The sequence below is a fragment of the Bacillus rossius genome, chromosome 6 (genome assembly GCF_032445375.1).
Source record: "Bacillus rossius redtenbacheri isolate Brsri chromosome 6, Brsri_v3, whole genome shotgun sequence".
Taxonomy (NCBI): Eukaryota; Metazoa; Arthropoda; class Insecta; order Phasmatodea; family Bacillidae; genus Bacillus; species Bacillus rossius.
The window spans coordinates 47,347,281-47,364,099 of record NC_086334.1 but is presented as its reverse complement, the minus strand read 5'-3'; the positions used below and the strand labels follow the sequence as shown (position 1 = coordinate 47,364,099).

The 16,819-nt window shown below is 32.6% G+C and overlaps 1 protein-coding gene across 25 annotated transcripts in view; it reads left to right on the top strand.

Annotated features, from left to right (window-relative positions):
- LOC134533153 (glutamate-gated chloride channel) overlaps positions 1-16,819 on the top strand; it is a 374,512-nt gene that overhangs the window by 337,707 nt on the left and 19,986 nt on the right. For 10 of the 25 annotated variants that reach the window (XM_063370502.1, XM_063370498.1, XM_063370491.1 and 7 more), the window contains one exon: positions 7,561-7,611. The exons of 10 other annotated variants lie outside the window; for them this stretch is intronic. In XM_063370502.1, coding sequence (XP_063226572.1) covers positions 7,561-7,611 — 51 coding nt within the window. Of the gene's footprint in view, positions 1-7,560; positions 7,621-16,819 lie in introns of all 25 variants that reach the window. 5 more of the 25 variants (XM_063370500.1, XM_063370495.1, XM_063370486.1 and 2 more) reach the window with 1 other exon arrangement.

Here is a 16,819-nt window from a genome sequence, read left to right as displayed (position 1 = left end):
TGTCATTGCTGAATATTTTTCTGTTAACTTCCTTTCTGATATAATTTTAATTTATAATAGTATAATACTTATTTTTTTACCAGTGAGTTATATTTATCTGATTTAAATATTTTGTTAAACATTTGTATAGTGAAACCACAGACTTTTTTTACCTATGATTTTGTTTATTTGCGCTTTTTTTCCTTTATAAATTGGCTGTTTTTATACCTTCAAAATACCAAATATTTAAAGTATGATGTTTCATATATGCCAGTTGGGAATACTATTTGTAGGCTACCGTGATAATTTTTAAAACTTCGTAAGTTTGAATTAAATTTACGTTGCCTTGGTGGTGAAAAATATTTTTAGATAATTTTTTTAAAGAAGATAATGTAATATTATAGAAAGATTATCAAGATTCCTCATATAATAATAAAATACTTGTATGTGCGTGAACTAATAAAACAAACTCAAGCATAAATAATATTTCATATGTGCAAAGATCAGCTTAGTATTTCTTAGTCGTGTTTTTCTGTATTATGGTAAAATAATATTTTTTTCCACTAGCTCAAAAACTGAACTAATTTGTGTGCATTAATACATGTATAAATTATATTAATAAACGTTAATTTATTAAAACATAAAATAGTGTTTTGGCTTATACTTGTATAATCTGAGGGTAAATAAAAGTTTATTTGGAAACCAAATGCTTTAGTGAAAATTTGGCGTAGTTTCAGAATATGGAGTTAGCAAATTTAGATCACGTTATTTTTTTTAAATTAAAACTAATATGAAGAGGGCGCTAACTTCAGGTCACCGATTTGGACGTCCCCTTGCATGAGTAAAGTACTTCCCAGAAGCAATCTACTTTGTAAAGGAGAAAACCCAACTCGCAATACTTTTCTAGAAATAGGGGATCGAAAAACGAGGCAAAGCTGATAGTTTCCGTAACGTTGCGTAAATATTCGCTAACTCACCTTGGACCAGCTACAAGAGCGTCACAATACAACGCTAGCGACTCGTGTTCGATTCCAGTATGGGTATTTTAATTTTCATTATTAATAGAATTATTTAGCGATTACATAAGAATTCGTGTTTATTATTTAAAAATACACATTATAAAATAATTAAATTCATAAAGTACAGACCATCAGTATGAAAATTTACGTATGGTAATTTTTTCCCTCTGTGCGTTATTTGAAACAGACATTTCTCGAAGTTCTCTGTCCGTTAATGCCCTTACTCCATATTAAAAGAACAATGGGAAATAGCATCACGTGCGGGTTGCCATTAAAATACACTGATTAGTAGCTGCAAAACTGATAGAGCCATGAGTCACATTCCAAAATGTTGACGAAATCTGCTTCCCTCTATCTTTATTTAAAAAAAAAAATGTTCATACAATGTAACATTTATACAATACGCATAGTACAAATCGAAAATATGTTTCACGTGTTTTCATAATGAGTTAAACGTGTTTAATTAAAAAATCATATTTTTTCTAAAAATAAACATAAATTTTCATGTAATCAACGAAAAATTAATATTAGTTGTGCCTCGTTTATTGATCTACTTTTTCTCGAGAACAGAGTTGGGTTTTCTCCTCTACAGAAAATATTGTTATTGGAAAGTGCTTTACTCTCACAAAGGGACGTCAAAATCGGCGACCCGAAGTTCACGGTCTCTCATTGTAATTGTTATTTCATAAAAAATTAGAGTCTATGGAATTTATTAATTTCACAGAAAATAATTGAGTAGATTGGTGCACGATATTGAATTATACAACACAATACACTGCAAAATATAGTGACTCAAGCAAAAACACATTTATACTGTACTAAAACTCTTATATTATAATTTTTACAAATATTTAATCTAAATTGAAAATATTTTTTGGTGGTAATTATCTCTGTCTATATTTTTTATCTTATCTATTTATAAACCATCTCTAGTTAATCAATGGAGAACAGCCATTATTGTAAAAACCTTAAGTATTAGTTTTGAAGATGACTCGATGAATTTAATTTCCTAAAAAATGAGAACATTTAATGTTTCAATTTATTTTCTATAGTGGTTAAAAATAAAAATTTATTTGGTCTCATATAGAATTTTGTTTAAGGGAAATACTTTTATTAATGTTGTTTATTTGATTTTCTTTATTGGGTTGAACGACCTTCCTTTGACTTAGCTAGTGAACCAACGATGTTATCTAATAATGTCGATATTTCATTATCAAAAATCCTTCCGTAATGATAAATCATAAAATGCATAGGAAATTTCCTATATATTAAAAATGTTTTTGAATGATTATTCATTCACCTAAAACCTCGTATTGGTACTCTTTATTTTACATTACCACACATGTAAATTTTAAGGGGAAAGGGGTGTGGGAATAGGTCAGCTACCATTAAATATATACCAATGAATGCTCCACTGTTCACTGTTTCTGTAAAGAGTGTTTTTGGTGTTTGTAAGAGATTTATCTGATCAGATGTCTTAAGCTACATAACTTTCAATTCTAGTGGTTACACTTATTATTCTACAGTCAAGTTTACATGTATTCATAGCCTTTGACTGTCTGAATTATCTTGGTTACGAATTTTAGCCACATAAGAGCAATACAATTAAAAGAGGCTGGTATTAAACTGTCCGCGCCTTATTAAGGGTAGTAGCTTACATGATGAATACAAAATCCAAGAGAATTTATAATAGTCAATATTCTGATTAAATAAATCGTTGTAGTAGTCTGAAAATGTTTACAAAAAATATTACTGAACCGAAATTCGAAGTTGGTTTGTATGTGTTTTAAAATATTGTAACTCATTTGTTAATGCACAATAGAGTTAACTGTAATTTAGATAAAAGTTTTATTAATTTTACTTTATTTTTTTAATTTATTCGTACGCAAAACAGACAAAAACGTTTTTCCATGATTTATTAATAGTTTACCAGTGAACACATTCTATGCGAATGTGACAATCAGTGATAATGTATAGTTTTCTTAATCAGTAGAAAGGACCGTGATTAAAATTCGTTTGAAGGCCTGTAAAAGTACATAGAAAAACATAATTATGGTAAAGATATTGTACCTTCTATCATTCTGGAGCTGAAAAAATTTGATACAAAATGACATATTAAGGAGATTCTAATACATCTCATTTTCAAATATCGAAATGTATTAAAAACTTATATTATTTTAGTTTACTTAAAAATTTATACTACACGTTTGTTTTTATTGACTATGTTTAGAGACCGGAAAAATTCGCGGGTTCAATGAACTTCAGGATAGACTCCAATATCCTCCACACACTCGGGAAAATGCCAACTATATATTGGCTGCTGACTTGTAAGTCGTCTCGACTGGGTAACCTATGATTCGACACTTCTATGAGTGAGGGTCTCTAATTGGCCCTCAGTCCTCCAGATTAACAGTGAACCAATGGCAGAAGCCGCACTAAGGTATAATTATTTGAATTTTAGCATAACACGAAATGAACCCGCGAATTTTTCAGGTCTCTAACTATGTTAAGGACATCGTTTGTTGTCAGTATTTAAATTTATCATTGGAAAAAATATTAATGGATATAAGATTGTAAATATGATCGTGTTTTGAGTGTGTTTGGAATATTTCAATTAACAACAAAGTTTACATTTGTAAACCTAACTATTGAATTTAAACCTAATTATTAATTTTATGTATTTTTGTTGCAAGAATTTAATTTTTTTTCAAATTTCCGTGTGCCTTTTTTATGAAAGTGAGCATATTGTAGTTTTGTACATTTATTCTCTTAGATTCTTCATTGTGCACCTTCCACGAAATATGCATTTGCTATTGATACAATATTCAACATACTTCAGAACTGTGCAATAACTAAAACAGTTTAATGTTATCAAAATTCACTAAACTTTTTTTGTTAAACGTGTTTTATTTTGTTGTTTAGATCGATTTGTTTCTCTTCCCACTAGTTGCTCCGATTATTGGTCCACATAGCTTTTCTAAAATCCAGAGCGTATAACTTATATTTGTTAAACTACAGTTGGAACTGCTGTTTTATTGATTTTTAGATATGTTTCTTGAAACCACACGATTTAATTGTGTGAAACTACGTTTTCGTCTTAAACCTTAATTAGCTATTACTTACAATCAAACTCTTAGACAGGCATGAGTATTATTTAACATTATTCTATAGTTTGTATTACTATGCGTGTTGTGCATAAATTAATTTTTGCATGTCGTTATCAATAATGGAATAACGAATGTTAACATGTCAGATTAAAAATTATCCAATAACTTGAGTCTCCATAACTGAATGATTCTTGCGCGTAGACATTTAATAATTTGTCCAAACAAGTTATTATGATAAAACAAATTATGTACTATACATACGCGTTTAGTTAACTTGACAAAAAAGCACAGATAATTAAAATGTTTAGTAAAAAACAAGGAGTCGCAAAAATTATTATTTTTAGCTCCTATATAAATAAATTGGCAACCAAATGTATTGCATTGCTTACTATTATTGAGCTCTTTAATACTAATTATCGAATTCTTATCAATAACGTAGAAATAATTGTGAAACGTATTCTTAATTTCACTTCCAGTGAAGGTTGAAGACATTTGGAAAGATATAAGAGCGTTCTAATTTATAAAAATTGCTTTGCCATGTGTTTTGATTCCTGCAACAGTCCCTGGAGTTTAAGTAACTTTTACAACCACCGTTCAGCTTACATCTAAGAGATGCTCCTCTTCAAACATAAAAACAAATATCAATATTTCTAATGGAGTGTAGCCTACAAGTGCTGAACTCTCCATTACATTGGAGGTTCAATAGTACAAAGCTGAGTACCCACGGGCTTCTTTATCGCATAAGAATGTGCACTCCTTGTGGTGAAAATTTAACGTTTGAACAGTTGATACTTGGACTTGCATATGTATGTACTAGCTAATGTGCTAAAGGAATAGTTATATTTTACACTTACTTGTTATAACATTTTAGTGTAACTAAACAGATAATTATTCATTGCAGCGTTATGCTAAATGAATAGTTGAGTTTTCCGCTTACTTGATTTAACATTTTAGTTTAAATGAACATATAATTATTCATGGCAGCGTTATAAACAAAAGTTAATACCTGATTTGTTTCCATATAAATATTACTTCTAGGGAATTTTTAGTGCATACAATGTAAAAAAAACAATCTGTACTTTTACAATGATAGTCCTTGGAAACTTTGTTGCAAACGATATCACTTGAAAAATTGCAGAGCAGAGCTTTGTACCATACGCAAATTTACAAAGCTCTGACTTGCAGTTTTACAAGTGATATCGTTAACAACTGGGTTCCCACGGATTTTCCTTGTAAAAAAAAAACAGATTCAACAGTGTGTACGTTTGAGTTAAATGGCTTTTAGTACAGATTTGGACTCTTGTCAACGACAAAATGATACTCTCATAATCATGTACCGTGTGTGTTGTCCACTATATGTATTTCGTACTAGCTAGAACTAGAATTATTATCTCCTCGTTAATATTAAATCATCACATCTGTAATCGAATAAGGCGCGGGTGTGTCCTGAGTTTCATGGATAAACAAAAAGTGCACTTATGGAACGTTGGACAGAGCGTCTGCCTCACCATGCCTGGAGGGAATCTATAATCTCCTCTGCAAAGGCGAGGCCATGCCACTGGAGTTGGCTCGAGACTTTCTGTAGCTGCAATGCCGATTCCGCGAGACAAGCCTTGATGCATGCATAGAATAATGATGCGATGTGGATAGGTTCTTGTCTGCAGAGAGCACGGGGCCCTCATTTTCTTGTCGCTTCAAACTTTACACGGGCTGTTCCTGGAAACTCAAAACCATTGCCGCTCTTACGTTTCACGTTTCGTCGCAAATTTTGTCGCCAGTAAAAAAAATATATGTATCACGCGATTGCTTGCACTTAACTTTACAGTTCGTAAATAACACTCAGCTTAAGCCCAACAACAAATGCAAGATATGTTCACAGGAATAGTCCTTAAAAAAATCATAATGACAACAAAACTCATAACCATCAAAATGACAGTTACAAACGTTAGCACGTGCGTCTGTTCACAAAGGATACGCCAACAAACACGGGTATATTGATAAACATTGGTGAATACCAGGTGTTAATAAGGCACACAATTAAATTACAAACACTGCAATGAAGCTATGAAATACAGAATTGTATGACCTCGACAACGCAACAACTGCGTTCGGCATAATAAGCTTATGTTTCAGAGTTGTATTGGGAAGCAAACCCAAAGTTGCTCTGTGCAGGGTACTGACGTCAGCAGACGAGTTTCATAGCATCGGCTTACCATCAAAACCTCCTAAGTCTGAATTTTGAGACTTTGAAGGTTTAGATGACTTTGGTTCTTAAATTACTGACACACAGGCCTATAAAAATCTCCAAATTCGAATTATGAATGCAAGGACATCTATCGGACTTTATTAAAACTCTTGCGTCTTACTTTTTTTGTATTTTATAAAAATAATAAATCATTTACACAACGAATATTTTTTCTATATAATGAAATATAAATTGATTTTGACATTTTTATTTGTTGCAACATATCTGTATTTTCCTTCATATCCAACACAAAATGTTTTTTTGCCTGTCCTGTAAAACTTGTGTATTAGACTTAGGAGTTTTTGATAGTAAGCCGACGATAAGTACTAGACTCCCTGCGGGGCTGCGACTGCTGCTAGAGTGCGGCTGGTCCCGGCGCGAAGCGGCAGGTGCACCAACCCCACAAAAAAAAAGAATTCCAGAGCTCACGTGTTTTGACTCAATGTTGGTATTTTAACCGCCCCTCATGAGCAAATGTGTGGGAAGGGCAAAGCGGCCAGCAGTCCACACTGCATTGAAATCACAAATATGGGTCTAAGGTGCTGATAAATATTTATAATTATTAGTGTAATTTTATACTGCAATGTTGTGCCATTAATGTGAAAATTTAGTAGACATGCATAGTAATTTACTATGGTGGCCAACATTTAACATCAAATAAGTTTTTTTTTGTCTTAAGTGCACGAGAGTAATCTGTCAAACTTTGCTCTACTCCATGTGAAGCAACAAATGGAATAAATTATAAGTTTTCACATACTGCTGCCTACGTCCCATGGTAGGTATGGCTGTTGTCAAATAACGTTTTAACGATTTGTCAACTTAACGTTATTGAATTGTGCTTCCTAGTTTTTTTTTCTTCAATTGAAAAAAAATAGACTGTCGAAACTGTCAGTTATTTTTTAGACTAAAAATAAAATGCTATGTAAGAACATGTTTGCGTTTTGAGTGGGATTTCCTTAAGCCAGAAACTTGGGATATGTTTATTTCTTCTCATAGCAGATGCGAAGAAATGTAGAGATAAACTAGTGGGAAGAGAAAACTGGATGGATTAGCTTTCAAATCGAACATATAGTGCAAGAATTTCATGTCTTGTTGTTTTACAGTAGTTTTTAAGAGTTGTTAGATTTTTTTTATCTCTACCTTGATGCCTCCAGCACTTTCAGAGACTGTGTGTTGGGAACTATGTTTTTTTTTGGTTCTCCTATTCCAGCGACTACCGGCTGTTCTCAGCAGGCTAGGCATAATAATGGCTGGACCACTGGTAAGACAGGTATACTACTCGCTGCTCACTTTAGGTGTGCTGTGGATATCCATATGGTCGATGAATTGCGATGACTGCCAGATAAAAGTTGCTATAAGGCGCAACACTTCTTTTTTTCTTTTTTGGCAGTTTCGCTGTTGCCTGCGTGCCTGAGCGCTTGCATGAGCCCCTGCAAGGACATGAGGCGAATTGCCCTGCATGACCATTTATTGTTTGCATCGTGACTCATAAAATGCTTGACCGAAACATAACAAATATTTTCTTCTTCCTTCTTCAACTAGAATTCAACCCGTCTCCCCTTCCTTGTAGTAAAAATAAAAAAAACTGTTACAAGGTTTGAAAATAAACCAATCAAACGATAATTAAGAAACATTTATGTTAAATAATTTATTAACTAGAGACACACTTCTTACGCAGTGGTCAGTAGACATTAAAATTGATCTTAGTGATCTCAACAGTTTGAAATACTTATCTCTTTGTAAAATCATTTTCATATCCTCAAAACTTCCCATTTCTAAAAAAAAAAAAAAAAAAAAAAAAAAAAATTCGATTTTTTTGCGATAAATTTGTAGCAAGAAAGACCAAATATAGGTTTTGTTCGTACCTAAATAATAATGTTATCATAAACGTAGCCATATAAATTTCTTTTCTAAATTGAAGTCAGATTTTATTTAAAATGTTACAGTTAAAATTAAATTTAGATTATCTTTTGTGGTCTAAATTTGATATAAATTTTATGTGACATTTTTAATGGGTGAATACCTTTATTTTTATTTTTTTTTCATGTAAATATGTTTTTTGGAGACTTCTTCCACGTGATCACGTGCATCCAAAACTGTTTTAAACTTTTTTAAATATATACTCAATCAGCCATAATTACATACCAAAACTCTAACAGAGCAGTAACATCAGCAATTTTTTTAACCATGAATTCAGTTTATTTAACGTATCCAGCTGTGAAAGTACTAAAATATCGGGCTAGATCGTAGGCTTTCATGGCCAGAGACTCTAAATACTGCTAGAATAATGAATTAAGGTCACTTCAGTGAAAATGAGGGAGTGCCCGACGTTTCGGCATGCTTTGTTGGAGCTATCTTCAATGGTGTTTTAAAAATTAAGGCGTGGGGTTCTGACATTTTATTTATATGATATCATTTACAGATTAGATATGAATGGTTCTTTCTGTAAGTGGCCATGATTGGAGGAGGGTACAGCCAATCAGAACTTGTTTGCTTATTAAGTGCAGCAGCTTTGACTAGGGCTAATTTTTGTATGGTCACCGTTCATGATTATGGTGAAACAAAGACCTCCGGGAATTAGATAAACTACCCATGTCCTTTTTACGTGTTATTTGAGTAATTTTTGATTGAAACGGCTTCCCTGATTAATCTGTCAGTAGTTGGAAATATATATAATGTATTAGGCTTGGTCAAAGTGGATTACATGACCTATTTCATTATAATGCTGAGCTATGGCTGAGCGATTTCTGTTGTATTTGATATCATTTATTTTAATGTTCTTTAAGTGGTTGGAGTTCATACTGCCGATTTGTTCTAAATAGGTTTTCTTTCAGAAGTATTGCACTTATAAATACCTAGACGGTTCTTGACCAGTTTTCTTTTTTGTCTTTCACGAATCCTTATAATGACTTAAGTTTATTGACTCGCTTCTAAATTGTTTATATATTTTTAATGTAGTACTTCGGTTATTTTTCCGTTTTTTTTACCCTTGGTGTACAGAAATTCTGTAGAATATTCTTTGTGATCCCAGTTTTCATCCCAAATCTACTATATCTTTGCTTGTTGTCATAACTACGAATATTGTGGTCTCATATAGTCATTTGCTAGTCGTACTCACGGACATGCTGTTGCTCCTGGTTTATGCAAAATTCGTTGCCGATGTTTTATGCTCATCTGACAGGTGTTAAGATGACCTGCCTTCTTTTTGTGGGTAGATGATGTTCGAAGGTGGCATTTAGGTACCTCTTCGTTTTTGTGGAATTTCTGTGCACTTTGTATCCGAGTATACTTCCACTTTTGCTCTTCTGCTGACAGGACCATCTGGGGAAAGTTATAGAGCCTTCATTCTCTGATGCCATAGCAAACTTGAAGTTATCATGCTGGTTGTTCAGTCGGTCCAAGAATTGTGACAATGTCTCTCACCCATGTGGCCAGATGGTATAAGTATCATCCACATAACAATACAAGAATTTAGGATCGTATTTATTTTCTTGGATATATTTCATCTCGGAGTGTGACTTGCATTGTGCTGGCCAGAATTGATGACGAGGGTGAACTCGCGACCGCTAGTACGGTTTGTGCAAAATACTGGCCTTAGTAAGAGAAAAGAAAATGGAGGTAAAACAGTGTTTCATTATTCTCAATAAGTCCTCGCCAAGTTATGACTTGCATTGGGGATTTGTTGCTGTTTCAATGGCATAGTTCACTGAAACCTAAGTGATTTATGATGTTTCAACAACAACATTTTCCAGTAGATCTTTTTTTCGATGCTTGTTTGTTGGAGGATTTCCACAAAAAAGTGCAGAGAGCCTTGTGCATATTTCCGCATGTGTTTATAACTAACCCTCAGGTGCCAGTGATGACCGTGTCAAACCTAAAGGGCGTAGCTGGGTGGTGTGTGGGGACCTTGCTTCTCTAACGAGCTGAAAGAAGCACATAACACATTATGGTACTTTACATCATGCGTGTGAAATTGGACGAAATATAGAGTAAAATAACCATTATAATGAGTGTCATATACTAATTATTTTGTCAACTTGTAATTTTACGTTATTCATCATAGCTAATGCATTTTAGTTTACATGTTTATTTTATAAAAATTAATCCTCAAATCAGTTTTATCACGATATGTCTAGTTTCTTTAAGGTTCTTCAGTTCATTCTAGTTTTCTTTACGAAATAATAATCTCGTCATTGCTGATAAATCTCTATTAAATTGAAACTTATTAGCATAAAAACACCTTTGGTATGTGCCGGCATTCGTTGAGGTTTCATATCAAAAATGTAAAATCTGCTTAAAATTAAAAACCAAACTTATTCAAGATGTCTGTAATTACGTTTACTTTTTTTTTAATTCAAACAAAAAATACATGCAATGGTGTCTTGAATTCATATTAAAGCATTGCTAATTCTAAAAAATTCATATAAAGCTATACAAGCAAATAATTTAAACTCATGTGAAAATTCAATTTCAATTGTGTAGAACAGTGTTAAGGACATTATTTTTTGGTTGAATTGCCGATACGTAATCAATAAATATTTTTTTTATCTTCAAACAAATTCTAGAGAATTAATGTTGTTTCTTTAAACAGTGCGTTTTATAGCTCAAAAGTGACTTAACAGACAAATAAAAGGAGGTCAAAACAAAAGAAAAAAAATTAAATCAAGATATTTTTAACAAACAATAACACTGTCATACAAAGGTGAGGGTGAAAATAGGTGTTATATATCGTAAAGTATTAAATAAGTTCAAGGGTCCGGTTATTGAATTCAAATTTGTAGTTAAGTGCTAAAAGTTGTTTCAAATTTTAAGAAACTCAAGAGATCTTCACTTTGCAAAATCTTGTACTGAGTACAGTAGTAACTTCACATGTCTTCATTTAAGCGGGATACGACTTATATTTGCAAAGGCCTATGTGTGGTCTAACCATGAAGATTTTCAGGTAAAATAAAGTAGTTGAAAAAGTTCCTGAATTAAAACATTAATATTGTGTTAAGGAACACACCACATAACGCGTGATTTAATCTTAAATAAAACAAAAATTATGAACTCCTAGGTATTAGGTACAGTTTCTTCTACACAAGTTAGAATTTATTATTGAGTTTAAATGTAAAATTTTAGGACAGTGTTAACGTGGTATACCACAAAATAATCACTTTATCAAGATATTTTTGTTTTACTATCGCGAACAAACATACTTGTTTTACACATATTAGTAACGACAAAATATTTACCTCAAAGTAATCAGATTAAGACTAATGTAGAGAAAACATGCTAGTGTTAACCTTTTTAAAAACATCTATCTCTTACACTATTATAACTAGAGCAATTCCAGAGCGATTTCCATTAATATTTCATATAAATATCTTATCAAAGTTAAAAATATTTCCAAACATTTAAGTTTGTGAACTACATAACTTACTAACAGTTTTAAAACTAATAATATAAATTGTTTATCATAACAAATAAATAACCCATGTTTACCATACTTAAATGTAGACCAAGCTTCAAAATATTCCTTGGAAAACCCAAATATTTAAAATGAAGTGAATTTGCAAGACCACGAGTCTTGTTAACTCAATAAAACTTAACATAATTTTCTTTACATTTATATTACCTTTATTCACTTCGTTGGCAACAATAATAACTAATAAATGCTTCACTGATCTATAATTTTATTTTATTCTTAAGTCATGTTTAATGTTCAATATAAGTTAGTCAAAACACTATAATATATTTATTGGTAATTCATCAGTTAACGTTCAACATCTTGAGCTATATAATTGTATATTTCTTGCATAAAGAGCGCTTTCATGGTTAGCCACGTAAATATAATTTATTATCTTATAAATCATTACACAATCCAAATAAAATATCATTGTAAATTAATTAATAACTTTAAATTCCGTTCATCAGTGTAGCTACGTACAGTTTTTGGTAAATTTTCAACATAAAAAATTATATAACTTACCGTTTTTATTTTAAAAAGTTTTGTTTTTATTAATATATTAGTTGTTTTAATGGAATTGGATGCATTTATAGAAATCTTTGTTGTTGAAGTCAAATACTTTTCTTTTACTTGAATACAGATAATCGTTTTAAGAAAATACTGAAAATGTTTCTGTTGAAAACATATTTCATCTTCTAATTATTATTTTTTCCTCATCAATGTTTGGGTTTTGGGTTTTACTAAACAGATAATAATTAAACTTTCTTACCAGAATGAATAATTTCTTGCCTAAAAAATGATTTACTTAGAAAGAGGGTTTTCTATTTCGAAAAAAGTATATTTAAACTGAATAAAGCTTAGTAATTTTTAATTTACAGTATAAATCGAGTTTACAATATTTAATTACAATAAAACTATATTCTTGCATGTTTTTATCTTCTTTTTGTGCTTTCTTATGCTTACTAAAAAAATTCTTAGCATGGAATGTGAATGTTAATCGATAATTAATGAGACAGACTCGTGCATGATAATTTTTTCTTCTCTGTATTCCTAATGCCATTTATAGGAAAAATAAAAAAAATAATAATATTCGGGTGATCTTAATTATATAAACTTTCAACCACAAAAACTTGAATTTTAATCTTAATAGTTGTAGTTTTATATTTTAAAATATATATAAGTAGTTGTAATTATATAGTTCGTTGCGGGTTGGGATTCATCTTGGATGACCTTGAGCGCCATCTTGGATGAACTTTAACCCTGTGACCACCTAGGATGAACCTCACATCGGCGATGATCGCAGGTGACCTTTGACCTTGGAACTGACTCCTCGCGGCCAACACACCCAAACACTCCTGGATGTTGCTCTCTTCGTGCTGGGTCAACACCGCAGACCTCGCTACTGTTGGAGCGAACAACACGCGCCTGTCCTGCTGGCTGGACGGAACCGAACTGCGAGTGGAAGTGACCTGCAGGTAAGTAAACACCTCTCAGCCCTCCCCCCTCCCGCCCGAGATGTGCGATGTCACAGGCTTGCGCTGGAGCCTGGAGCACTGGCGTCGCGGTGTTATACTTCGAAAATATAATTATAACATTCTTAATTCACCAGTGACTCGGAGTCGTACAACCTGGAACTATTCACAAGAACATTTGTAATTGAGGAACACACGTCTTTGACTTAGCGGCTATAGGAACTGTTCGAAGCAAAATTCTGTACATTGGATGAAATTATGAAAAAAAAAAAAAAAAACTATTGCATATGGCTATTTACTTCATTGAGAACTCAAAAAAATAATAATAATTTTTGTATGTTATCTAGCATCAATCGAATACTATTGTGAGGGGCAATTATTATTTACTATAATGAAATTTCCTAAGAATTGTATAAAACATATCCTAGAATTAACCACGTCAGTATGGCACCAACTATCCCCAAACGAATGGCTTTATGTTACCCCGAAACCAGAGACGCTAACAGTAGTGTGTAATGGACAAGAACCAAGGGACATATACGTACTAAACGGATTTTGATTAAGTTTTTATTTTAAATAAAAGCTCTTTGGCTAACTTAGAAACTATGTTGTGTCTAAATACAGAGTTTAACTCATAAAGGGGTAAAAAAAAGGGTAAATATGTATTACGATGATTAATTATATCTCTGAAACTAATAAAACTTAAGAAATTATAATAGGTACCAATGATTAACATTTGAAAACTACCCACGACAATTTTTATATTTAAGAATTTTTCCCCTAAATGATGAAAAAGAGATAAGAATATTTTAAAAGTACTAATCATATCTTCGAATTTAATTAAGCGCAATGAATGTTTTCGGGTACAAATTATGACCATAAAAAATACCAAACAAATTTTTTGTATTTTCAAAATTGAACCCCTAAACGGTGAAAAAGGGGTAAATATATTTTAAAAATTAATAATTGTATCTCTGAAGCAGTAGCAATAAATTATCCATGGAAAAGAATACTAGACGTCACGAGAATAAATATTGTGTTAAAAGTCCTCAACGGAAAAAGTTAAGTTGAAATCTGTGTGGTTTATATGAATTGAAACCTTAAAACTACATGGAAGGACTTGTAAAAACATACTCACAAGTTAGACAAGATAAGAATGAAAAGAAAGAATACATTAAAGCCCATTTCAAGTAGATCCTCTGTAATTTGGGGGGGGGGGGGAAATGGACACTTAGAAAGGTTGCTTGAAGATAATGAAGAAGCTTCGATGTCAAAATTTCGAATTCTTACATTGATCTATATGAAAATGCTGTAACTACGATGGTGATGATAGTGACTTTAAAGCTAGTGATAAAACAGAAGACAGTCAATATTTACTGAATATTGTCAGTAAAGGTGAAAGGAAAATGAAGACAACTGCAGTAAGACATATTACACATCGAGCGACGATCCAAAAGAAATGGTTGACGGACTGAGACTATTCTCGGACGGATGATATATCCTCCATTCATAAGTCCTGAAACCAGAGGGATGCATGCAATAAAAATATTAATTTGTTAACTAGATTATTTTTTGTAGATTTTTATATTTATGAGTTGAATAAAAATAACAAATTGTTATTCTCCTTTTTTTTCGAGACATACTGAAACATAATGCTTATCCTCAATGTCGAATGTGTGTCCGTGTGTCCATTGTATGTCCTTTAAGACGAATGTGTGTCCAGATGTGTGCTTATTTATCGAATATGTGTCCATTGTGTGTCATTTGTCTAACGTGTGTCCGTTTTTCAGGATGTGTATCTGAATGTATCTCCTTTTGCCGAATGTGTGCCCAAATGTGTGTCCTTTTTGACAAATGTGCGTTTAAATTTGTGAGTTATTTTTCTGAAATGTGAGTTATTTTTCTGAAATGTGTGCCCAGTATGTGTAACCTTTTTGTCGAATATGTGTCCATTTGGTTCCCTTCTTTGCGATTGTGTGTTCAAATGTTTGTCCTTTTTGTCGAATGTGTATCCAAAATGTGTCCTTTTAGTCGAATGTATGTACGTGTGTGAGTTATTTTGTCAAATGGTGTGTCCCTTTGAACGAAAACGTGTCCAAATTGTGTACTTTTTAAAAATATGTATCTATTGTGTGTAATTTTTGACAAATGTGTGTCCTAATGTTTTTTTGTTAAATGTAGAAAATTTTAGTTAAATGTACGTAGTTAAGTCTGAAGTCAAAACCTCTTTGTCTTGTAGTAAGTGTTAAACCTTTTTTCAAGGATTATTGGTCGTTTATTAAGCGTAAAAATACTTATTTATTTGATCTATTTGTTTGTAACAGATTATGTTTATAATGTAGGTGCGACAGTTTGGAGACGCTTGTCTTGTCTGCTTGAAATATGTCATATTTGTTTGAAATATATAACAATCATCTCCGAAGTAGACCTCATGGTCGGGGATGCACCGTCTAAACGCCTGACATTGGACATGGCCTGGCCTCGTGGTTCGGAGACTCTTGCTCTATACGCCTGACTTGGTTAAAAGGCATGCCGAATGTCGCAGCGCTAATGGCGACAGAGATCCCGATGGCAACGAGACTGACATCTCCAGAGATCTCAGTTGAAATTGGCACAATCGTCACTGACAGCATTAGAAAAGACTTTAACACATGCAATGTCTTCATCAACAATTGGTGGTGTTCCGTCACCTAACGGTGCGTACTGTGACAGTCCCAAAAAAAATTGATGATTCGCGAGTATGTAACACACGATTGTAATATTAGCTCTAATCGTGTTAAATATCACTTCAACATGTGTTGGAGCCAGTTTATATGCTACGAAAAATTAAAAAGGCATATTAGGAATTGTGACGGACTAGTTGCACATCCATCATGATCAAACTATATCTTCTGATGTTCAGTGGGAAGCATCACATCCCTTATAACGAAACTGAGAACTTTATGATGTGTAAAAAATGTGATAATCGACTGTCCTGTGAAACTGCCCTGAAAACACATATCAAGGCATACAAAGGACTCGCTTCGCATTACATAAAGACTTTAGAAACAAGAAACTCTGTGAATTTTAATTGGTTTTGTCCTTGTAAAAATTACTTAACAAATTTTATTTTGTTAAAAATGTGTTGTTTTGTTTCTTATACCTGGCCTTTTTTTTTTGGTGGAAACATTAAATTGAGGTGTTAAGTTATTAACTCTGTAATGTCTGGTATCAAACCCTTGACTTAAATGGATTGGATCAATCTTTAGATTACTAGATGATTTTATTTTATGATTTATACATACATTATTAGTACAAATACTGGTATATGTATCGATGACCGCGTGGTCAAAGACGTGTGATCCTCAATTACAAATTTTCTTGTGAGTTATGTTCGGGTTGTACGACTCCGAGTCACTGGTGAATTAAGGATTTGATAATTATATTTTTGAAGTATAACACCGCGACGCTAGTGCTCCAGGCTCCAGCGCAAGCCTGTGACATCGCACATCTCGGGCGGGGAGGGGGGAGGGCTGAGAGGTGTTTACTTACCTGCAGGTCAGTTCCAC